At 58.1% G+C, this 24,633-nt stretch overlaps 1 protein-coding gene across 4 annotated transcripts in view; it reads left to right on the forward strand.

Annotated features, from left to right (window-relative positions):
- Positions 1-24,633, forward strand: part of CACNA2D2 (calcium voltage-gated channel auxiliary subunit alpha2delta 2) — a gene marked incomplete at both ends in the record, with an annotated part of 137,355 nt that overhangs the window by 108,664 nt on the left and 4,058 nt on the right. For 3 of the 4 annotated variants that reach the window (XM_082847671.1, XM_082847672.1, XM_082847669.1), the window contains 19 exons: positions 5,525-5,569; positions 9,014-9,155; positions 12,414-12,545; positions 12,739-12,796; positions 13,731-13,781; positions 13,913-14,012; positions 14,115-14,273; positions 14,511-14,618; positions 14,716-14,794; positions 15,387-15,436; positions 15,626-15,715; positions 15,926-15,997; positions 16,210-16,284; positions 17,514-17,588; positions 17,668-17,739; positions 17,828-17,899; positions 18,007-18,068; positions 18,983-19,059; positions 23,090-23,150. In XM_082847671.1, the coding sequence (XP_082703797.1) occupies positions 5,525-5,569; positions 9,014-9,155; positions 12,414-12,545; positions 12,739-12,796; positions 13,731-13,781; positions 13,913-14,012; positions 14,115-14,273; positions 14,511-14,618; positions 14,716-14,794; positions 15,387-15,436; positions 15,626-15,715; positions 15,926-15,997; positions 16,210-16,284; positions 17,514-17,588; positions 17,668-17,739; positions 17,828-17,899; positions 18,007-18,068; positions 18,983-19,059; positions 23,090-23,150 (1,580 nt within the window). Of the gene's footprint in view, positions 1-5,524; positions 5,570-9,013; positions 9,156-12,413; positions 12,546-12,738; positions 12,797-13,730; positions 13,782-13,912; positions 14,013-14,114; positions 14,274-14,510; positions 14,619-14,715; positions 14,795-15,386; positions 15,437-15,625; positions 15,716-15,925; positions 15,998-16,209; positions 16,285-17,513; positions 17,589-17,667; positions 17,740-17,827; positions 17,900-18,006; positions 18,069-18,982; positions 19,060-23,071; positions 23,151-24,633 lie in introns of all 4 variants that reach the window. The other variant, XM_082847670.1, reaches the window with a different exon arrangement.

The raw sequence follows: 24,633 nt of genomic DNA on the forward strand, positions 1-24,633 counted from the left end.
ATTTTCAGCTACTCCAAGACAGAAACGGCTTATCGCAGGCCGAGTGGGCACCACGGGGGCCTACCGGGAAGGAAGGCCCAGGTCTCAGGGTGTCCAGGAGATGCTGAGACAGTGCTACTTGAGGACCCACTCCCTGCACACTGGGTCACAGTCCCTGCGGGACCCAGCAAGGGCTCACCCCTCTCTGGGCTCAGTTTCCCCATTTGGCAAACGACCAGCTGGTGTCGGGGGCTATCTGTCAGCTCAGGTGTGATGTGTGAAAGGGTCGGTCCACACATCAGGCCATGTAGGTGCAAGTTGGTGATGGTATGGGTGCATCTCTGGCCACACCAGCCCATAGGCTCTGGGTGCTTCTGTCCTAAGGCAGGAGAGGGCTCTGCTGGCCCCATCCCCTGGCTTGACCTGAGATGCCCCCAGCTATGGGTGTGACCACAGGGCCAGCTGGGCCCAGCCTTGTTTGCCTGATGCTCGTTGCCCACCCCCACCAGTCCATTAGTCTCCCTGTTTGTCTGTCCCACAGGTATCTTGGGCAGAGTGGAGCTGTAGGCGCCCCCTCCTTTCCAGCTGCAAGGTCAGGGCCCTTCTCTTCCCCAGGAGTGCTGAGCTGCCCAGCAGCCGGGCTAAAAGGCATCAGTGCTAATGATGGGCCCATTAGCTGACTTGCCAGCCAGCCCTGCCTGGGCTGCCAGGGAGAGCTGCCAGGGTGCAGACTGTCCATGCCAGGGGGGATATGGGGACTTCAGGCTGCAGAAAGGATGGTGTTTTGTCCCTTGAAGGCATACCACCCACCCTTGAAACTATGTCCTTGCCAACAACGTTCAGGAGGTGACAGATAAGGAGTCATGTTCCTTCCCAGCATTCAGGAGCACACCCAGTGACAAGCTCAGGCCCTTTACACAAGCCAGGCCTTCTTAGGAATACCCTTACCTCCTTCAGAAGGGCAACACCTCCCACTGCAGTTAACTCCCTAGAGCTCCTCTTTCTGGCCACAACTCTAGGATTAGCCCCCACTGCCCACAGCACCCGCCTTTGGTGCCCCCATCACAGGTGGTTCCCAGTGCATGCTCCCCCAGGCCAGTGGCCCAGTGGGCTCATCTGTCTGCCCCATCTGGCTTCTCTTGGCCAGAAGCAGTTGAGCCTGACTCAGTGCTGCCCATCATTTGTCCATGTGCCTAGCCAGGTACCCTGTGGACAGAGTGACCAGGGCCTCAGTCTTCTTATCTCTGAGGTGGGGAGGATGGCAGTCAGCAGTTCTGGGCACAGAGGAAACCCTTGACCCATGGGGCCAGACTGGAATCCACTACATGATCAGTAGGGTGTGGCCCTGCCTGTGTCAATAGCACACAGTAGGTTTGCGTGCAGACCTCTGAGAAACGGGCAATAGTGTACACACATACACACAAACATACACACACACACACACAATCACACCATTGACACCAGCCCAGGGACTTGGGGGATCCTGGAGTCTGCAAGGTCAAGAGAGACAAGAGAGTGAGGGGAAAATATCTGGATGTGAAGCCGTGCTCCTCTCCCTACTCCCAGGTCATGACCCCACACTCCTTGCCATGGCAAGGGTAGCGAACCTGTAGCCACAGCCCTGGCTGCAGCCCTTGGACACCACGGCCCTTGTTAGCAGGCAGCACCTCCCATGGCCGCTGTAGACAGGCAGCAGGTGCTTTGGTGCCCATAACACTTAGGGTGGATGAAGATGGCCCGCCTGCCGGACACTGTGCCTGGTGCCAGCACCTCATTGTGCCAGCATTATCTGCTATCTAGACGGCCACCAAGGAGGAACTGGGCCAGGGCATGGGTCGGGGAGGCAGGAGAGGCCATTGGTTCCAGGGCCTCAGTGCCAGCCCTAGGGCCTGCAGGAGACAAAGCCCTGCCCTGGGAGTCTAATGGGAGACATAGCTCTGCCTGGGAACCTAAAGAGAAGGCTGCGAAGGCTGGGCCAGGCCAAGGAGCCGGCTGGACAGGACAGGTGGCTCCCCGGCCCGAGGTCTGCCCCAGCCACAGGGCCTGCTGCCTGCCTCTCTGCCAAGCCGGCGACAGACGGCTCTCTCAGAAAACAGTCCTGTTGGCTGAGCTGAGCTGGCAGTGAGCCAGGGCAGGAAGGCCAAGCGTCCTCACTGGTGCAGCCGGGTAGCTGCCTGGGTCCTGCACAGGGGCCTGGTGAGCAAGCGGCAGTCAGGTCTGACCAAGCCACAGCAGCCGCCTTCCATGGCACCAAACGTAGTTGCCAATTGCTATTCCCCACGCTCACCCCACTCTCACTTCCTCACCCTGCTGCCCACCTGCCAGCATCCCTCATGGTCTCTCTTGGGCTCAGCTGCAGCTAAGGAGAGTGTGTATGTCATCTGTACAAGGGCCGTGTGGGCCCCCTAGCCCCACTCCTCATGTGTCATATATGCACAGAAATCCACTTTGCGGGGAGGCATGTGTGTGAGTTCAGAGGGGGTGATTCCCCCCACTCCCTGCCCAGTTTGTGCAAAATGGCCCCTAAAATACCACGTAATGGAGGGGGTGTCAGAGGTGTGTACCCTGGACGTTAAGGACACACGTTTCACCCCAACCAGAGGGTTTCTTCCACATTCAGACCCCTCCCGGGCCTGTGAAGTTACAAGCTTAAGGGGGCCGCTCATGGGTTGGGTTGGGTTGTCCCGAAGCTCTGGAGAGGCCTCACTCCCTGTCCTAGCATCATCATTCTGATTTTACAAGTGGAAAGTCAAAACCCTGAGGTAAAGCCTTACTGAGGCTGAAGGGTTTAGCAGGCACCCTTGCCTCATCGGTGAGGTGGAGGTGACCTCCAGGAGTCCTCAGGGGGCCACAGGGACTTGTGAGGCTTCAGCCTAAGTCTTCACTCACTGCTCAGGATCCCAGAGCTCACATGTTCAGGTCAGGATTTGAGGCCAGGACCCTTTGCCAAGTCCCCTGCACATAATCGCTAGGTGGTACCACCTCTTTGTTGTGTCCCAGAGACAGGGCACTAGTGCTGGACACTGGGGCACCTGCAGCCCAAAGCAGACACAGAGGCCTTTCCAGGGACCCTCCTACCAGACCCTAATGGTCCCATCCTGCCCCGTCCCCAGCTCCACATCATATCAAACATAGCGACCACAGCTGGGTTTACAATGTATTTTCACACATGTGACCGTGCCTGCCACCATCCACAGCTAATGCCACTCTCTACCAAGGAAGGGACATGGGCCCTCTCAAGATGGGATAGGTAGGGAGGAGTCCTGCCCACGTGTATCCGAGTCCCTGGGGCACCGAGACTGCATACAGATTCCTGAGCCTCACCTGCAGTCTGAAGGGGGGCGCTAGAATCCTTCTGTGTGATACATTCCCCCTGTGTCACTGATGCCACCAACATCTCATCCTCCACTGAGTCCATGAAACAGCAGGACAAAGGGAGCCATTGGAGTAGCTGGACGGGTGGCCCAAGTGAATGCCAGGTGTCCCAGGGACAGCCCAGGTCAGGCAGGACCCAGGCATGGTCTGTGAGGAGAGCCCAGAGGAGGGTCACTGTGAAGGTCACTCTGGAGGCCTAGAGCCACCGACCCCTACCCATCACCCATGCCCTTTCCCGCCCTTGCAGAAGATTTGCCTAAAAAGTTGGGGAGTGAAGCCCTATGTTCTAATCTGCAGTCCTCCCACTGTGCCTGCCTATTTTCATTACAGAGGGAAAGAGCATCAGAGCCGTGTTTATAACCCCCTTTTAGATAACAAATCACATTTTCTTTTCGCCAGCGACTGTGTTGAATTGATATTTTTTCCCCTCGGTTTAATAGGTTTGTGCGTTCAGGAATGATCTTCATCAACCGAAACTCCTTATTGTGTTTGATGTAATGTCAGCTTTCATTACGCGCTTGGGTCAGAGCTGGGCCCAGGGAAAGGCTGAGCACCCTGGAGCCTGGGCCCCGGCCCTCACCCCCACCCCAGGCCCACCTGAGCTCCAGTCTCTCTGGACTGGTGATTGGGCAGGTGTGGGAGGGGTTGGAGATGAGTCGAGAAGGCAGAATGGAGCCGGGGTGCAACGCCTTTTTTATCCCTGCCTTAGCTTCCTCATCTGTATAACGGGGTCATAGGGCTGTTGGGAGAACCCTGTACCGCAGTGCATGTGAGGCCTAGCTGGACACAGCAGATACCTCACAGGACTGAAACTTTGGTCTTTCAGTCATCAGGAGGTGTGGTCTTGCCCAGGCATGGCGCCAGGCCTGTAGTCAATGTTCCAGAATGCTTGGACTATACCTATAGGTCCAGCCAGTGGCCTGCACCCCCCCAGACCTCTGGTGGGAGAGAACCCATGACTGTTCCCCACGACTAGCCCCGGTACCGACCACCTCAAACCGTGGCCTCAGACCCAGCACCTGGGCAGTCACCAAGGCTAAGTCCCTCCCTCCATGAGGAGCCTGAGCTCAGAGAGGGAACAGTGCAGCCCTGCGATCACACAGCACATGGGGCCCAGCCAGGCCCAGGCAAGGGGAGGCCCACCATGGAGTAAGTGCTGGCTCTGTGCTTGCTGTTTTACAGCCAGACCCTTGGGAGCACACTTGGTCATCACCCCCATTTGCAGACCACAAAGAAACAGGCTCCCAGTGAACAAGGCACTTCTGGGGCCATGCTGCAGGTTTTTGCTGTACAAAACAGGGCTGAGGAGCACCAGGGGAGGGTGACTCGGACAGTGGCCCTATCTTGTGTCCTGGCCTTAGGGCCTATCAAGGCAGGGGTGGGGTGGCCCCTCCTGAGCGGGTGGCACCTGACGGCACCAGATTTACCTTCTGGCAGCCGCTGTCAGCCATGCTCAGTTCTGATTAAAGATCATTAAACATGAAATTAGCCCATTTGTGTTACGGGTCCCTGGGGTGGCCGGTGATTATGATGTGCAGATGGCTGAGAACCCAGGCGGCGGGCAGGCGGGCGAGGCCAGGACGCGCGGTGCTAGCAAAGGCAGGCGAGGGCTGGGAGGCAGGCACAGGGGCCGGGCTTTGTTTTCTCCCGCTCCTGTTGTGTAAACCCCCTTGCATTTCACAACAAATCACAGATAATTAATAAGTACATGCTCGTAATGAGCAGGCTTTTTAATAGAAGAAATTGGAAGATGCAGTGTCGAGTCATTATTTCACTCTTTCCCAGACTCGGCTCTATTTTTCCATCTTCCTCAATTCTCCCTTGGTACTGCCTCAGCCAGAGTCTCTGCAGATAGGCTGGCTCTAACCCTACCTCCCAGCAGGGCTGCAGTGCAGAGACCTTGATCCTAGAGTCAGGGAGCCCCAGGGGTACCGACCCGGGGTACCACATCCTCCTGGTGCCTGTGAGAGCTCCTGAGGACGGTCTGGCTGGAGTGTGGGTGGGGCATCCAGCCTGCCTCATCCAGCCCTCCCTGGATGGCAGCTCTGGATGGGTAAGGGGGCGGTCTCTGCCCCAGAGGAATCTGAGGGGGCCATTCCAGGCCTTAGAGCTGGGGGTCCTGGCCGCACCTCAGGAGACCATGAGTGATGAGGCATCTCTTCCCCACCAGGAGGAAGACATAGTGTACTATGACGCCAAGGCCGACGCTGAGCTGGTAAGTGCCCCCACCCATGCTGGCAGGGATGGGGAGCTGCCAGAGCCACACCCCCCTCTCTGGGACCTCATGGCCTCAGCTGTAAAATGAGTGTTAGGATTCAGCACTCTTTAGCATTCTGAGCTTGGCCTTGCAGAGTTGTGGCTGCACAAGTCCCCGCCCTACACCTCCCACAATTCCCTAGAGGCCCTGACCCCTCCAGGGCCGTGTCTCTGTGGCATCAAGGGGCACAGCTTCACTGTACAGTGTGGGGCGGGCCCAGCCCCATCCCTGGGCAGGGTGGTGAGGCTCTTGGACCTCCTCCCCTAGGTCAGTTCAAGTACCAGCATCGGGAGGACAGAGGGATGCTGAGTGCTGCGAGAGTAGGGGAGAGAGGGAGCAGGTGGCGAGGGCTTCCTGGAGGTAGGCAGGTGGGGCCGGGATGCAGGTGTGTTTCAGGTGAGTGCAGGTACCCTTCCCTGTGGTGCGGGGAAAGTGGCTTCCGCGTGCTGACCACCCCACGGCCTGGCCCCATGATCAGTGTTGGCCCTGGGCTAAGTCAGTCTCACCCCAGCTGTAGAGGCAGCCCAGTCCCTGTGCCTGTTCTTCAGATGAAGGAGAGGGCTCTGACTCATCAGGGGTCACCACCCCGGAAGTGGTGGCGCTGGGACTGACCGGAGAACCCAGAGCTACACTGCTCTTCTGCCTCACTGACTGGTTCACGTCTGCTTGGGTGGCCCTGTGACAGAGAGAGGTCCCTGTCACCAGAGGACTCACGTGAAAGTGTGACCATTTGGGGTGTGAGGGGGTCTACAGAGGAGACAAGAGTGTCTGAGGGTGCAGGGCACATGGAACAGACTGTTTTGGTGAACCTGTCAAGGCCCAAATTCATCTGCCTGCTTTTGAGGCAAAAGTAGTTGAACCTGGTTATTTCCTCTGTGAACAGAGGTGTCACAACTCAGTCTCTGGGGCCCCACCTGTGCTGACTGGTGCAGAAGACCCAACAGCTAGACTCCCACTCCTGGGCCTGTTGGCCTGGGGGGTTGCCTGGGGCGAGCAGGAGGTATCCAGTGGCACCAAGAGGTGGGCAGGCAGGAAGGGATTCCTGCAGCGGGCCTGTGGTGCCAGGCTGGCCTTGGTGAGCCGTCAGGAGGGCAGGCAGGCAGGGCCGCAGAGAAGGAGGGGTGGGTGGGCTAAAGCAGGTGTGCTTCCCCCTTGGCTGAGCCTCCGTGGCTCCCAGAGAAGTTGCTAAAATTAAAGCTGGAATCTGAAATTCAAATGAAGAACAAACCTTTAATTAGACCCTGAATCTAATTCCTTACCCCCCTCAGCAGCGGGCTGTAATTTTAGCAATCAGTGCATTAAATATAAACCAGGAGACTGCAGTTGCCCACCGTACAAAGCCCCTGGGCGTCGGGGTGACACTGAGGGGTCTCCTTGGCCAGTCTGGTGCCCGGCCCCCTCCCTGGACTCCCTGCTCCCAGCAGCCCCCAACCCCTGGCTCTAAATCACTGACTCCCTGCCCCCAGCCCCTTGGACATCTGCTGGGGGGCTAGGGACAGCACAGGGAGGGAGATTCACCCCGGGTGGGGCTGGGCCAGGGTCAGTTAGGCCAAAATCCCAGCCCTCCCAGCCCCAGTATAAATATCAGCACGCACACATTCCCCAACTCTCCTGCCTGTTACGTTGTTTTGTTTTTTTAATCTTTGCCAGAGGTACAGTTAGAGATCTTTCTAGACCATTTACTTTTAAATTACCAGCCAGAAGGTGGGGGTAGGGAGGGAAAGAAGGAAGGAAAAAGTTCGCCAGCTGATAGCTTATCAGAGCAGAATCCAAATGTCACATTAGTTGGGAAAGTTGGGAGATTAAATTTTCCAGCGCCCTTCATCTGCCGCTGACATTTCGGGGGCTTTCTTCTTCCGCACTTCCCCCTCCTCCCAGCAGAACGTGAGTGGCTCACACCTCAGGGTCGGCCGGCTCCCTGCTCTGGCCTCCATGCTCAGCAGCTGCCTGCCCCAGCTTTACCCAGCATCCAGGAGCTTCTAGGAGGCTAGGGTGTGCCGAGGTGGGCAGAGGGGTGGCACACTGGGTGAGGGGCAATGGCAGGGCAGTAGATGGCTTGGATTTTGCTGTTACAAAATCCAATGAAGAGATAGATGAAAAGGGTGTTTGCTGCAGGCCCTCCAGCCAGCTGCACCCACCATCCAGGCAGTAATTCATTCCCCAGGCCTGAGGGTGCACCCAGAGCACTCCCTGGGTGGGGAGAGCACAGCTGGCTGGGTGGGGAGGCACGATCACCCTTTCCCCAGACAGACAGCCTAGTGGCAGGAACATGAGGGGTGTGACCAGGACCCAGTGAGCAGTGGGGTCGGCCGTCACGTGAGATCCACTGGGGAGAGGAAATGAGCTGAGCCTGGTGCTGAAGGTGGTCACAGGGGCGTTGAGGGGCAGCGAGGGAACATGTGGCTGGTTCAGCTGCTTATACTCCCTCCTCCCAGGGCACAAAGACCCCCAGCTCTGCGCCTACCTCGCGTGGCTCTCCATCTCTCCTTGCCTCCCCATCCGGCTTTTCTTCATCTTCCCCTTCACTTTCTACCTCCATCTTCCCTTCCCCCTTGCACACCTGCACCCGTGCCTGCCCACCCCCCACCTCGGCTGCGGCATCAACACTATAGTCGCAGACCCACTCCTGCCAGCCTGTGGTGGTGGGCAGGGGCGCACGGCGCATGCCCAGCCTGCCTGGCCGAGAGATGCTGTAATTGGCACCTGTCAGACGGCTGCAACTCATTTTAGAAAGTCAGTGGGGGCCTTTATAGTCCTTCTGCTAGCAGGCACCACAGACCCTCCTTCTGGATGTTACCAGGTCTCAGTGCTAGCCCCGACCCGAGCCCAGCTCTCCCACGGACTCCCCGCTCTCCAACTCAGCCCCTAGAGCCACCCTGCTGCAGGGGGTGGTGCCCCTCCCCCAGACGGGGCTAGGGCCCTCTCCTTGGTGCCAAAGGAACTCCATGCAGGGGATAGGTGGGACCAAGTTGTGGGGTGTATGTTGCAAAGCTCCTGTGACGGGGTGCTGAGGCCGCCTTGTGATTACACAGAGCAAGTCCTTATGAGCAGGGTGTCTGCAGCCCACTCCTCTCTAGCTCCAAGATTTGCCTCCTTCGCTGATAATTGGTTTTCAAGGATGTGAGGAAGGGCTTGGTTTGGTCTTGGCTCTGGAATTTGGGTTTAGCAAATGTGGGGATGGTGGGTGGGGCAGGTGGGTGTCACGGGCTTTCCAGGCAAGGGGTCCATACCCCATGTCTCTCTGTCCCTGTGTCTCTCCATCTCTCTGTCTCTGCAGTAGTCTCTGATTCTGAGATGCCCCTATCTCCTAGATTCTGGCCCCCCTGCCTGCAGTTCTATCCAACCCCACTCCACCATTTCCCAGCCCTGACACTGCCATGGTTGGGGGGTCCCTTTCCACAGGACGACCCTGAGAGCGAGGATGTGGAAAGGGGGTCCAAGGCCAGCACCCTACGGCTGGACTTCGTTGAGGACTCAAACTTCAAGAACAAGGTCAACTATTCATACACGGCTGTGCAGATCCCCACGGATATCTACAAAGGCTGTGAGTGTGCAGAGTGATCGGGAGCATCCCTTCCCACCCACCATGGGGGCAAGGCCCACTGCCTGGGCACTGCCATGTCCCAGGTCCCCATCCACCTTCAGCCCCCTACACCCAGGGTCAGACATGCTCACCTCTCAGACCTGCCCACATGCAGGCCTCAAGCCACTCTCAGGCACAGCCTCACGCTAACTCTCAGCAAGACACAAAACACCGAGCCTCTCACCCCTATGCATGTACGGGCTCACACAAATGCATGCACACAACTCTTCCCCCACGTGCTGGGCCAAGTCCCCACCTGTCCCCAGAGCAGCTCCTCCCTACCCTCTCCCATTCCCTGGCCCCATGCAGGAAGGGTTGAGGACCTACCACATCAGATGGGCACAGGACAGGGAGCAACTTCTCATCATTCACAGACACCAACCCTGTAACACCTCCCTCCTTCTCCCTGGTGAGCAGGGGGAGGTGGAGATGGAGGTCAGGGGGATTGAGCAGAGGGTGGTTGAGATGCCAAGCTCCAGGGACAGTATAGCTTTGCACAATGGGGAAACCAGGTCACTACAGCTAGAAGGATTTGAGTCAGACATGAGGATGAACTTCCTGAAGAACTTGGGAGGTGTAGGGAGAAGAGGCCAAGAGTCAAACACTGCATGGGGAACTCTAGCTGCAGGATTTAAGGCCCCGGAGTCTCTTGGTTCTGACACAATTCTATGGGCACCGACAGGGTAGCCTCAGAATCCAAGGGGCCCACTGGGTGGAGGTTCTTGAAGCAAAGGTCCCAGAACTTCTGCGTGGACTTCAGAAAGCAGGGAATCCTCCAGGGTTCTCAAGGAGGCCCCTCCTGGGCCTTCTGGGCAGCCTCAGGCAGGAGTGAGGGTGGATGCCCCCCACACCCTACAAGGGCCACCCACAGGCCACCTGCCCGAGCCAGTCGAGGGGCACTATCACAGGCAGGCACGCTAATTAAAACAGGAACCACACCGCCCTCCCCAGTCACCCCTCGCTACCCACACAAATTACATTTTATATGTTTTTTATTTACTGTGTCACTTTTAATTAAATCTGTAATCGCCTGCCTGAGGGGGGCATGGTCCCCATTTCCAAGCTCAGTGTGATCTGAGGGTGTGGGCACATGAGTGTGTGTGTGTGGTCACAGGGCTGAGCAGCACGCCCTTTCCAGGTGGGGGGCTGTAGTGTGTGCACAAGCGTGTCTCACAGTGTATGCGTGAGCGTGCATGTGGTCATGGCTACCTGAAGGGACAGCCCAGCCAGGTCTCCTCTCGGCCCTTGACCTGAGTCAGGGACACCCCTCTGCCAGCAGCAGCTAGAGGGGCTCCCAGAATGGTCTGTCTGCTCTAAGCCTCTCATGTGCAGATGGGGAAACTGAGGTCCAGTGAGGGGTGGGACCTGCCAGGCAGACTCTCCCACGGCAGACAGTACTGTGTGAAACATTTGAGAGCCTGACTTTATTTTTTCCTTAAAGAGAAAAATAGAAATTGTACAACTCACTAAGTTTCTAAATTAGGAACGGGACCATAACATACTGTTCAGTAGGCACAGCCAATGCTAGAAATGTGTTTTGTTTTAACATTATGGTCAGTTAAGGGAAGCTGCAGGGCCAGAGAGAAGGGAGTGAGAGCAGAGGGGGAGGACTAGGCAGCAGACAAGACAGCAGAGGCCCCCCAGTCTGGAGAGAGAGAGCAGAGGGAAGAATGCCCCAGAATATATTGTCACCCCCTAGGCTGTGGGCCGAGCCTGGAGCATTTGTATCTTTAAATCACAGCTCTGGGAATTCCCTGGCGGTCCAGTGGTTAGGGCTCTGCGCTTCCACTGCAGCGGGCACGGGTTCGATCCCTGGTCGGGGAATTAAGCTCCTGCATGCCAGGCGGCGCAGCCAAAAAATAAAATAAAGTAAAAAATAAATCACAGCTCTTCATCTGTTCTAAGGGTTTCTTCTCTGAAAAGAAGAGCAGAGCCTTTGGAAGACGTGCTCTGGTTCCCGTTTGGGGAGTGGATCTTCAGGGAGAGGTGATGGTGTCAGGGCTCCACCCGGAAAGAAAGGAGGTGGGAGAAGTTGGAGGAAGAAGTAGCCCCCAGGGGAGGGGGTGCGATACAGAGGCCTGGCAGTAGCAGGTATCCAACTCCTGCTGTTTTTTCTGAGTTTCCCACACGCAGAGACAGGTACACTGCACATGTGAGAACATGTGCCACACACACACATTGGGCAGGTTTAGGGCTGTCCTGAGTTGGGGGGCTGCATACTGCTTAAGCCATCCCAAGTCTCTGCCCGGGTTGCCGGATGGATGGAGTCCATCCATCTGAGAGAAGCCTTGCTCTGTGTGGGGGGGGCTAGGTCTGGCCAGGGCGTCACACCTGTGCAGCCACAAAGGTTGAGGGAGGGGGAGGGTGGGGTAACTTGTGGTGGGGGGTTGTGAAAGCAGGACCCATTGGTGTCCTCCTGTAAGGGCAGAGTGGTGTGTAGGTATGAGCATGTGTGACCCTGTGCCCATGGTAGCAGTGAGGCTGCTGGGCAGGTAGGTTTGGGGGTGAGGGGATGACACATCCGGCTGGAAACACAGAGGTTAGATGTAGGTACACCTGTTGTATACCTGCATGCAGTATACAAGTGCAGGCTGTGTGTGTGTGTGTGTGTGTGTGTGTGTGTGTGTGTGCGTGTGTGTGAGTGCACGTGCCAGTGTTGCAGCAGGATCATTGCACAGCCCGTGTCCCTCCGAGAGCCCCCGCCCCCACCCCTGCCTGCTCCTGGCCCCAGTTGATTAATCATGGAGCTGAGTGGCTTCCAGCTTATCAGGTACCTTAATAGCTGAATAATTCCAGCACCATCATCGAGCCCTTAATTGCTTTCTTGTGGCTGCAGCCCGGAGTGCATGCTGAGTGGGTGAGCTCCCAGGGGACCAGCCGCAAGCTCCAGGCAGCAGGCTGGATGGGCATCCCAGCTCATAGCTCCCTGCCACCTGGGTGGCCCCTCCGCAGGGGCCACAGGCCACAGCTGCCCTGCCTGATCATGTGGAGCCTGGCCGAAGGGCAGGCTGAGCTGTTTCTTGGGATGAGAACAAGGATGTCTTCCTGGAGGAGCTGGTGCAGCCCCAGCTGAGCCCTGGGAAGTGAGGGAGACCTGGGTAGGCAGAGAGCAGGTGAGGCTTTCTAAGTGAGAGGCACATGCATGGGTGTCGCTGTGATGAGCTTCAGCGCGGGAACAGCCGAAGCGCTTCCCACCCCAGCCCCCTGCTTCCCCCCTAGCCACCGTCATCCTCAATGAGCTCAACTGGACGGAGGCCCTGGAGAATGTATTCATTGAGAACCGCAGGCAGGACCCCACACTCCTGTGGCAGGTCTTCGGCAGTGCCACGGGAGTCACTCGCTATTATCCAGGTGAGCACTAGCCCATCTCCCCAGTCCACTCAGCACCCCACCCTCCTCCATCTCCCCGCCCCCTCATCCTGGGGTGCGTGGGGCGGGACGGTCACCTTGCTGGTTGCAGGGTGGCCTGGCCACTGCTGCAAGGCCTGCTACCAGCCCAAGGCCCTTCCCTGCCTGTCCCCAGTCACCTCCTCTCCTCCCACAGCCACCCCATGGCGAGCCCCCAAGAAAATCGACCTGTACGATGTCCGAAGGAGACCCTGGTGAGCAAGCAAGGAGGGGCTGGGCAGGGACACCCCCTCAGCTCTCCCGCCTGCTCCCCTCCATCCGATAACCAGGCCTCCAAGCAGGGTGCAGCCAGCTCTATCCAATTTTCATTTCACACATCGTTGCCACTGGAAAATGGATCCCATCACCCAGGCAGGCCTCCCAGCTGCCTCTGCCCCCCGTCCACTGCCCGGCACTCCACCCCCTCGGGACTGAGGGATTGGGCTAGTGGGGGTTCCTGAGGGTGGATATGTCCTCCGTGGGTTTGGCCAGCCCCTGCTGTACCCATCTTAGCCCTAGACACCCCTCCCCTCTGCTCTGCCTCTCCTGCAGTACTCCCTGGCCTCCCCCTCTGCCACCTGTTCAATCCCATACGCAGCTATGACTCTGCCCTTGGTGCCTCAGCCTGGGCCAGGGGAAATGACAAGCCACTGAGGCCATGGAACAGGCCTCCTAGCCTCTCTGGATCACCTGCTCACCCCTCCTTGGGGTTGTTCACATGTTGGGGGACCAGGTCACTCATGCCATGGGCAAGGACTGTCTGCTTTATTAAATGCGGTGTCCTCAGTGCCTAGAACCCTGTCTGACCCATGCCATGGATGCTCAATAGAAACATGTTGAATTGGGCTTCCCTGATGGTGCAGTGGTTGAGAGTCCGCCTGCCGACACAGGGGACACGGGTTCGTGCCCTGGTCCGGGAAGATCCCACGTGCCGCGGAGCGGCTGGGCCCGTGAGCCATGGCCGCTGGGCCTGCGCGTCCGGAGCCTGTGCTCCGCAACGGGAGAGGCCACAGCAGTGAGAGGCCCACGTACCGAAAAAAAAAAAAGAATTAAAAAAAAGAAACATGTTGAATCAGTATGTGGGTGAAGGAAGGAAGAACCCACAAGGTCTCAGTGAGGCTGGCCCTAACTGAGGCTTCTCCTGGGCAGGTATATCCAGGGGGCCTCGTCGCCCAAGGACATGGTCATCATCGTGGATGTGTGAGTGAGCGATGCTGGCGGGTGGGGTGGGGGCGGGGCTAGGGACTAGAATCTGCTTCTGGGGAACATGATGGGGAAGCGGCAGGAGAACACCTGAGGCCGACCAGGCGCCTCCGTGACCCACCCCCCAGGAGTGGCAGCGTGAGCGGGTTGACCCTGAAGCTGATGAAGACATCTGTCTGTGAGATGCTGGACACACTCTCCGATGATGACTATGTGAACGTTGCCTCCGTGAGTGGCAAGGGCGGTAGGCGGGCACTCCCTCCTGCCCCATGCAACCCCTGCCTGCCCAGGCCAGCCTGAGGCCACTCACCACTCTCACTGTCCCTGCAGTTCAATGAAAAGGCACAGCCTGTGTCATGCTTCACACACCTGGTTCAGGCCAACGTGCGTAACAAGAAGGTGTTCAAGGAAGCTGTGCAGGGCATGGTGGCCAAGGGCACCACAGGCTACAAGGCCGGCTTTGAGTATGCCTTCGATCAGCTGCAGAATGTGAGCCCCCTGGGTGGGCGAACGGGTGGCCAGGGACAGGCAAGGGCCCAGGCTTGGTGACACCAGGGAAATCAAGATAGATGACCTTGTTAGCACCCATCAGGTAGGTTGGGCAGATAGCACTGTCAACTGTGGGGTAGGGGAGCCAGAGGGCCAGGCCCATTCCGGGGAAGGAGACCCACCTGTGGACCAGGGAGGGGCTGAAAGCTGCCTGACCCCACACCTACTCCTGCCCAGTCCAACATCACGCGTGCCAACTGCAATAAGATGATCATGATGTTCACGGACGGCGGTGAGGACCGCGTACAGGACGTCTTTGAGAAGTACAATTGGCCCAACCGGACGGTGAGGCTCAGCCCAGGTGGGGGCTGCCCTGACCTGGCCCGGTACAGGGGAGGGCTGACCTCTGGCGGCCACGGCAGTAACCTCAAGCCCCAAACAGGTGCGCGTGTTTACTTTCTCCGTGGGGCAGCACAACTACGACGTCACACCCCTGCAGTGGATGGCCTGCACCAACAAAGGTACCTTGTCCGGGTGTCACTGCCACAGGGCCTGCCTGCCGTGTTCTGCCAATCCATTGGGTTGGTTGTCCACGTGTCCTTCATATGTCCAGCTTTCCAGCTGCTTGTTCATCCGGTGTCTGTCTTTCTGTATATGTGACTGGTCATCTCTCTATGTGGCTAACTTGTCCATCTGACTCAGCCTCTTTCCACCTATCTGACTGCCCATTGTTCATCTGTCCCTAGCTTGTCTGCTCCTGCATCTGTTTTCTGGTCAATCCAACTCTCCATGCAATTGGGCCTGGCCTCCAGGTGGACTCTGAATGTCACTGCCATCCTAGAATGAGGGACTTCAGGCCTCAGGCTCCTCCTTTCATCCCAGTTCTGCTTCCTTAAACCCCTACACTCACAGCCCCTTCCATGTCATTGGTCCCATTCACAGGGTAATGGCAGGGAGCACTTAAGGAACATGAGTTCAGAGGAAATGACACCAAAAAGAGAGGGAACCTAAGAGACCAGTCAGGGCTGCAGACACACCCCAGGGTACAGGGCCTCCTGTGCCATGGATCCCAAGCAGCACCCAGGCCCACCTCTGCCTCCCCTTCCCTCACAGGTTACTATTTTGAGATCCCTTCCATCGGTGCCATTCGCATCAACACGCAGGTGAGACTGTGGGGGCGCCCCTCCTCCCAGCCCCTTGTCTTTGCTTCGTGGGGTCGTGGGAACCATGGGCTGCTGTGTGATGAGAGCGCCCCCTGGTGGCTAATTGACACATGGGGAGGCAGGACAGGGAAGATACAGTGGGAGGGGCAGACTCATGACGCCCCACCCCTGCCCCCACCACCTCCCCAGGAATATCTAGATGTATTGGGCAGGCCCATGGTGCTGGCGGGCAAGGAGGCCAAGCAGGTTCAATGGACCAACGTGTACGAGGATGCACTGGTAAGGCCTCGGGGCAAGGAAGGGGTGGGGCTGGTGACCTTCCCCCCAGGATGTGCCCACAGGGTCAGGTCCCATGCGGGCCCCCTTATGGTGGTAAACCAAACAGAGGAGAAAGAGAGGTGGCCTGTCCCCACACCCCTGCTCTGAACACTCAGGGTGGGGGCATGGCTGGCCACAGGAGTCTGACCCATCCTCCTCCTCTCCCTTCAGGGGCTGGGGTTGGTGGTGACAGGGACCCTCCCTGTTTTCAACCTGACGCAGGATGGCCCTGGGGAAAAGAAGGTGAGGTTCCCCACTGGGGAAGGGCTAGTCATGCCTGGGGAGAGCTGTGCATGCCCAAAACAGGTCTGGGATGGAGCGCGGATAGGCAGGCCTCTAAACTGGACAGGGGCAGCAGCTTGAGAGCAGCTTGAGGCCATGGGCGTGGGCAGTTGGGCACAGTGGCTCCCCCCATGGAATTGAGCCTGTTGCAGACCCCCTGCCTCTGCTCCCAGAACCAGCTGATCCTGGGCGTGATGGGCATTGACGTGGCTCTGAATGACATCAAGAGGCTGACTCCCAACTACACGGTGAGTGTCTACCTGCCCATCTCCCTGTTCCGCCTCTCCTGTGGACACAAGCCAGGCTCAGCAGAGGCTGATGGGGATTCCCACACCTCTGTGGAGTTCTCCGAGTTCAGGCGGTCAGGGAAGGCTTCCAGAGGAGGTGATCTTGGGCCCAAAACTGGGATCAGCAAACTTCTGTAAAGGGCCAGATTATAAATATTTTAGTCTCTGCCAGCCTAAATACTCATACTCATACTCAATTCTACTGCATTGAGGAAACAGCCAGAGACACAACATAAATAAATGGGCATGGCTATGTTCCAATACAATTTTGTTTGTAGATACTAAAGTTTGGATTTCAAATAATTTTCACAAGTCATGAAATAGAAATCCCTCTTTTTCAATCATTTAAAAATGTAAAAACCATTCTTATCTCACAGCAGTACAGTAACCGGCAGCGGGCCAGATGTGGTCCCTGGGCCCTAGTTTGTCGACCCCTGGTCCGTCACATAGGCAGGAGTGTCCTGGGTAGAAAGGAGGTGAAGGCGTACCTTGGAGGCAAAGGGAACTCTCTGGGCAAAGGCCTGAAGGTGAAAAACGGAATCATAAGCCAGGGAAGGGGCCAGATCAGTGTGGCTGACCCAGGGCCTATGGCAAAGAGAGTTTGGGACTTGGTTGTGAAAAGGTTGGGAGATGTGTGTCAGCATGCTCAAACCTGAGCCACATGAAGGCCCCAAGTCTTTGGCCTCCATGTGCAGTGAGAAAACTGCCTCAGAGAGCTAAGGGGTGAGTCCAGAGTCCTGCTTTTCTTTCCCTTACACTTGGAAGGGACACCCCAGGTAGTCCAAGGGTACACTCGTCCCCCTGCGGTCTACCAAGATGGGGACCAAGAAGAGGCCGTAGTGGGGAGAGGAGGGGAGGGCAACAGCAGCCTTGTGGGGCCAGTGGAGGTGGAGAGGTTCCGCTGACTGATGGCGCCATGAGAACCCGGGGGAGGGGCCGAGAAGGCCAAATCACATTAAGGTCCCACAGAGCTGGCCAGCATGGGCCAGGGCTAGTGCATGAGGGGCACCAGCCTGCTGGGCTTGGCTTGAGAGGTAGGCTTGGGGCCGAGCGGCATGTTGGGGTCCCTGACCCAGGAAGGCAGATGGCACCCCCCAGCAGCATGGGAGGCAGGATGAGGAAGAGCTCTGGAGCCCAGGAAATCCCTGCCCAACCCTCCAGGCCCTAAGCCCCTCTATCTATACCCCCAGCTTGGAGCCAACGGCTACGTGTTTGCCATTGACCTGAATGGCTACGTGTTGCTGCACCCCAACCTCAAGCCCCAGGTGAGCCAGATGGGTGGCCTGCAGATGGGGGGTAAACCCTGTGAGAGAAGGTCCTGACTTCCTGCCCTGCCTCCCCTAGACCACCAACTTCCGGGAGCCTGTGACCCTGGACTTCCTGGATGCAGAGCTGGAGGATGAGAACAAGGAGGAGGTAAGGAGAAGAAGAGGAGGAGGGATGGGGGCGGGCATCCAGAGCAGAAAGGTAGGGGCCCCACCCTTCACGTCTCTGACCCTTCCAGATCCGTCGGAGCATGATCGATGGCAACAAGGGCCACAAACAGATCAGAACACTGGTCAAGTCTTTGGATGAGGTGAGAAGGTGGCAGAAGGGGGACAGAAGGTCAGGGTGGACACCCTCCTACCCCCCACTCCACCCCAGCCTGCTACCCCAAGCACCTGACCCAGCCTCTTCTCCCAGAGGTACATAGACGAGGTGATGCGGAACTACACCTGGGTGCCTATAAGGAGCACCAACTACAGGTGAGTGGAGCCAGGCTGGGCAGGCAGGGAGGGGCAGGGCAGCCCCAGAGCCCTAGCTGCCCCTCCCTCCCCCCCCCCCCACCATGTGCCAGTTCCCAGCGGCTGTGACCACGATCCCAGTGGGGCCCCAGCAGCCAGGGCTGCTTACTTCTCACTCCTGGGTGCTCAGTCCCAAGGGTCCCTCGCTGGTCCTTCATGAACAAGCAGCATCTCCTGGGAGCGCACAGTGGAGACATGACAGTGCATCTGATGCCTCCCCATTCCCCACCACCCTCTCTACATCCCTCCCGCCTTGGATTGTATCCCTGGATGTGTGCGTGCAGGATGTCATCCTCAGCACGTTCACCGGCCTGCTCTCAGCAGTTGTCACAGCCTCAGAGAGTGTACTGACTGTCTTCTGCGTGCCCCAAGAGCTGGTCTCCTTCACACTCCAGCACCAGCCCATGACTGCCCCACACTGTGATGGTGCCAGCCCTGCTTTTAGCTGGCTCTCACATGGCCTGAGTCTCTGGGGACTATGGACCCCGCTCTCATGGCAACACCCCCACCCCCATCCCCACAGCCTAGCTCACTGACAGTATTCTGCCCCTGTGAGTCTGCTGCTGGCCAGCTGGAGGAGACTGGCTGGGCAGGTGGTGTGCTGGGGGAGGCCGCTGGGGCGAGGGGTGGGATGGGGATTTGCTTTGGGGCTGGGAGTTCTGAGGCCTCCAGGAGAGTTCGGGAAGTGGAGGGCCCAGGCCCCTAGGCCCTGAATCTCTCACAGCTAACCAGGGAGAGGTGTCCCTGGTGGTCGGGGGAGGGGATGCCACAGCCTGGGCCTCTCACCCAGCTCCAAAGCCGTGGGGAGGAGGGTGCCAATGGGGCCCGCCTCTCTCCAGCAGTGACCTGTGCTCCTCCCATCCCCTCCTCCCCAGCCTAGGGCTAGTGCTCCCGCCCTACAGCACCTTCTACCTCCAAGCCAACCTCAGTGACCAGATCCTGCAGGTCAAGTGTAAGTGGCCCGGCCCCTGCCTGCGCCCTGCACCCCCGCCTTTGCCCCGCACCCTGGCTGGCCCCAGGCAGCATAGCCAGCCGCTTGCGGCCAGGCGGCCCCTCCTGCCCAATCTGCCCGCCCCCCCCAGGCGCCCGCAGGCTGGGGCACCAGCCATCGGAAAGTCTGTGGAACTCTGCATGCTTGCCTTTTCTCAGATTTGGTTCCAGACCATTCTCTCATGGTTTCCATTGAGGTTCTGTTTTTGGTTTCTCCTCCGTGTCTTCCCTCCTTAGCCTGCCTCCCCCACACACGCCTGGGGGCTGAGTTCTTGGAAGACACCCCCTCCTCTCATCCCTCCTGCCCCCTGCTCCCTGCGCAGCGCTCTCCCGCTGTGGCACCACCCCCGGGTCTCTCTCCACCCTGCCCCCTCTTCTGTCCCCCCTCGCTCATCCTCCCTTATTTTCCTCCTCACCTCTTCTCTCACCTTCTGCCTCCATCGCCTTCCTGCCCCCTCACTCTCTCCCTTTGCCCTTCCTCCTTCCCTCCCGCTCCCTCTCGCCCTCCTGCCTCCTCCTTTCCCCTCCCTGCACCCGCACCTTCTCTCCCTCCCGCTTCCTTCTGCTCACTCCCTCCATTTCTCTCTCCCACATCCCCTCCCTCCCACTGCCCATTCAGTCTCTCCCCCTCTCTTCTCCTCTCACACTCTCCTCTCTCCATCTTCTCTCCTACCCCTTCCCCTCCTTTGCTCCCTTCCTGGGGCCTTCATCCCTGCCTCCCCCACCCTCCCTGTCTCTTGCCCTTCCTCCTTCCTTCCCTCCCTCTCCCGCTCCTCTGCCTGTGGCTCATCCCTGCATGTCCTGCTCACCTTGGGCCTCCCCCAGAGGCCTCTGGAGCCCGTGGCCCCGCCTGCCCACCGCCCGAGGTCACTGGGAGGGAGGCTGGGGCTCCGGCCCCACCGGGCGCCCCCCACCTGCCTGGCTGACTGGGGCTCATCTCCTTTGAGTTTTCTCGCTCTCTCTTTCTCTCTCATGTCGTTTTTTGCAAGAAGTTTCCTTTCGGTATGATGATGAGACACAATATTTTCATTCAAACAGCCATTGAATAAAATATTGTTTGTGCCCCTCCCCTTCCCCTCCCCCTTTTCGTTTGTTTTTGTGTTTGTGTTGTTTTTGTTTTCCTCGCTTTCTCTCTTGGTGGACTGTCCCAGTGCCAATCAGCAAACTGAAGGGCAAGTATATTCAGAACCAGTGCACCCTCCTCTCCCCACCCCACCCCCTGCCCTCACGCCCCTGCTTGCCCCCCTCCCTGCCCAGGACCAGCCAAACCCCTGCTCTCCAGGGCTCCCCCCCAGCATCCCCCGGGCTCCTCTAGTTCTTGCCTTTCCTCTGATCCCTAAACCTCTATTAAAGCCAGCAGCCCTTTCCCCTGGCCCTGCCTGCAGGGTGGTCTCCGGCGTGTTCTGAGAGCTCAGGCCCTCTCCTCATCCTCCTGGCTCCCTCTGGGCAGGCCTCTGCCCCCCACCCCACCTTCTCTGTCCCTCCAAGACAACTCAACAGTGGGGACAGGGCTAGATGCCTCTCTACCACCTCCCACCCACTAGGGCAAGGGGCCTGAGATGTAGGGGGTAGATCAGTCCTCAAAGGGGCTTATGTGAGGCTTCCTCGGGGATATTCTCCCTCCTCAGATCTCTCCAGTTTCTCTCCACAAGCTGGCGGCCCTCCCAAGGGGAGACAGAAGGCTTTGGAAGCCCCACACCCTGACCCTGGGGCCCAGGGGCAGGATAGGGCAGCAGCCAGGCCACCAGGAGAGCAAGGCAGACCCAACGCTGGCCTAGGTGCTGAAACCCCTGTCCCCTGCCACCCCTGCTACTCCTGGTGACTTTGTAAAGGCCCACTGGCCCAGCCCTGCCCTGGGGTGCTGGCTGCTCCTGGGAAGAGTGGTCAGGTATGGAAGGTGTTCCCCTGGGAAATAAAGGCAGACTCAGGGCCCCTGGGCCTGGCTGGGAACAGAAGGGGATCTTTCTGGACCCCAAGGGCCAGCAAAGGAGCTTAGAGGGAATCAGGCTGGGGGTGAAGAAAAAGATTCTGGCACTCAGAGGTACTTAAGCCAGAGACTTCGGGAAAAGGTAGGCAGTGAACTCACAGGCCCTGGCAAAGAACAAGCGTGAGAGAGGACAGCACACAAGGGTCTCTGCCGCTGGTGCACAGAGAGGCCCCCCCACGGAACACCGAGGCAGATGGGCCATGGAGAGCCATGGGGAGATGTCCTGTCCCCAGTCCGCATGGGGAAGTAGGGCCTCCCTAAGAAGCCCTAGTGGCCCTGTCCAGCCTAGTCCAGCAAAGGGGATCCAGCTGCCCCCACTGGCCTGGGTGGAGGTGGAGGACGTGCCCTACTCCCACTAGCTTGAGTTGTCTTGTCTCCCCCTCCTACATCCCTCCCAGTGACCCCAGAAACGCAGGGCCCTGATAACAATGACAACCATAGCATAGTCTCCCTTCCTCTCCCCCCACCTCTTTTTCTTTCTCCTCTTCTTCCTCTCCCCACCCCAACCCTTCCCTGTTGGCTTGTGTCCAAACCCCGCCTCACAGTCCTATCAGAAAGCAACAGTCCAACCAGTGACTGCCCAGCTCCTCCAGGCACCCAAAGTCCCCCTCCCCAGAATCTTGCAGTGCACTGTGGGAGTATTTTGGAACAGGGAAGACCCCTCTTCTGCAAAAATAAAGCACTGGGACTTCCCTGGCAGTCCAGCGGTTAAGATGCCAGGCTTCCAATGAAGGGGGGGCGTGGGTTCGAACCCTGGTCGGGGAACTAAGATCCCACATGCCGCGTGGCAAAAAAAAAACAAAAAAAAAAGAGGTTGGAATCTGGGTGAAAGGATAGGGAGGTGCATTGCCCAGAGTAAGAGAACAGAAGGACACCTCCCAGACTCAGACCAGCAAGGTGGCCAGCCCAGCTGGGCAGGGAGAGGCCCCAGAGGAGTCCTAGTAGCCACATCCCCAGATTCACTCACAGACCCACACAGGGACCTTTGCACACATGCACACATGCTTACACACTCATGCATACACACACGTGCTCTCACATGCACATACACGCTCATACATATGTGCTCACTCTCACACACGTACAGGCCCAGTCGGTGGATCCCTCAACAGCACCCCATGCCTTCTCTGGAGCCCCCAGCTTCTCCCTTGCTGCTCTGAGCCCAGACAGGTCCTCGGAAGGATAGACCAGACACAGGCCTGCTGGATAGACCAGAACCTGCCCTCATGCCCCCGGCCCAAGAGGGTGTTCATGTTTGAGCAGCGCTTCTGTGCCCTCCCAGCTCCCAGACTCTCCTCTCACAGTGTGGGAACATTCAAGGATCTCCCCTCACCCAGCCTCCTACCCCAGGGAAGACCACTGGACCCCCACAATGCACTGCAGCCCACCCCCAGCTGCCCACACTGTCTCTGGTTGGACTGTCTGTGCCCGTGAGGAACCCCCTCGGTTTGGCCATGTTGATGCCTGACACAGAATAAAAGCAAGACCTACCAAAATGCAAACAGCTACAGCAAAGAGAGATAAAAATCCGCAGCCAAAAGCCAGTTCCATTCCTCAGAGTCTCTTTGGAGGAAGGAAGCTCAGCATGCGGTTTTTTCCATTATGGATGCGATAAGAGCGAGACTGGTGCCTCCCCCAGACCATGCATATATATAGCAGTGTGTGTATATATATGTGTGTGTGTATGTCCGTGTATATGTGCTATACAGCCGTATGGAAGCATATACAGCCACGCCAAGGGACTCACTGCCGACAGAGGACCAGGCCTGGGCAACATATTGGCTATAACTGCCCTCCTCCTGCGATGCTGTAGTCTCCACAGGCCCTCCCCGCCCGCCTCTTCTCTCTGGCTCGAACTTGAACATGGAAGTGGCGGGTTTCCTCTTTGCTGGTGTCTCCCTCCCTCAAGCCACCCTCTTCCCTGTCCCTCCAGCCCCATCAGCTCTGAACCCCTGGCCTCCGGCCTCCCCAGCCCCCGCCGGATAACCCCCCGTTTCTGTTGCAGATTTTGAGTTCCTGCTCCCCAGCAGCTTTGAGTCTGAAGGACATGTTTTCATTGCTCCCAGGTAGCTTGCGTGTGGCCTTGCTGAGGTGTCCTCCCCCAACCCGACCTCCCTGGGCCCACCTCCTGCACTGCTGCCTGGAGCTATGTGTCTGTGTCCTGTGCAGTGTCACCCTGCCATGCACAGCCCTGTATGTGTGGCTGTGTGCATACCTGGGCCATGTAGGCACACCAGGCACCAGTGCCCATAGCTTCAGCTCCCACCAGGCCTCGGACGGGAGGGCTCTGGACTCTCTGTTGACCTTCCCTGCCCTCCCAGGCCACCAGGAAGGAGCCCTTTCTGCCCTGCGCCGGCTGTCTGCAGCACGCCCCTCACTGGGCAGCTGCTGCTCTGGTTTGTGGCGCCCTCCCCACCCCACCCCCACCCCGCACCTGTCCTTGTCCCGTGTCAGTCAGTGTTTGTGTGGGTGTGGTGACCGAGCCAGCCAGAGCCCCTGTCAGCAGTGCCCCATCTAGGTGTGGTGGCTCACTGAGGACGGGAGGAGGATGAGGGGATGGGGACTATGAAGAGCTCTCTGGAAAGTGAGGGATCAGGGCCCAGCACAGGCCTGGGCCTGGACCATCCTTGGCATGCACCCTCGTGTGCACACCCTCTGTCTGTTGGCCCACATCTGAGGAGGCCAGCAGGCCGCCGGGTGGTGAAGCCCTCCCCTGTGGCCTGGGCTTTGCATGAGGGCAGGTGGGTGCAACTGACAGAGATCCATGGGCACTCTCAGGTACCACACGGGGGCTCTGGACACTCCTAACCTCCATGTGTGTGCACGTGCGTGCATGCACCCACAAAGTTCGCTGTGACTCTGTAGATGTGTGTTTGTATTTGTGAGTCATCATGTACATTTGTAAGAGTCCAAGTGTAAATGTGGGGTGGCCGTGTGCATTGGTGACTGCGGGAATGTATGGAAAGGCCTGTGTGGCCCACAGGACCCTGAGGGAGCTCTGAGGGCAGGGACCATGTTTGTTTTTGTCACCTCTGTATCTTTGGCACAGGAGAGCTCAATAAATATGTGTTGGGTGAGTGTAAATGTACATACTATGTGAGGGGGAGGGATTGCAGGTGACTTGTATCCCAAGTTCAGCTGTATGGGTGTCACTCTAAGTGTATCAGGTGTGTTCTCCCCCATACAGAAGTGCAGGCTGTGTACTGCACAAAGGCCCTGGGAGCAAGTGGGGACTGAGATTCAGTCCCAGGTGCCCTCACCAAGCTTTGGGCCCTAGCATAGCCTCGGGAAGAAGAGCATTTAAAAATTTCCCACAAAGTTGCTGCCATGCAGGCCAGTGAGGAGGTCTCTGGTGGCAGGGGTATGGATGAGGGATTAGGCAGGAAAGATAGCTCCATGTACCAGGGTAGAAGGACTGCTTGCCAAGACTTCCTGGGGAGCAGAACCCCAAGCAGATCTCCCTGCTCCCTTCAGCCCCTACGTTCTCTGGACCCACATTCTGAGCCCAGAGAGGACCTTGAGGAGGTGAGGGATTTGGCCTGTCCATCT

The sequence above is a fragment of the Leucopleurus acutus genome, assembly GCF_964270905.1.
Source record: "Leucopleurus acutus genome assembly, chromosome: 10".
Lineage (NCBI taxonomy): Eukaryota > Metazoa > Chordata > Mammalia > Artiodactyla > Delphinidae > Leucopleurus > Leucopleurus acutus.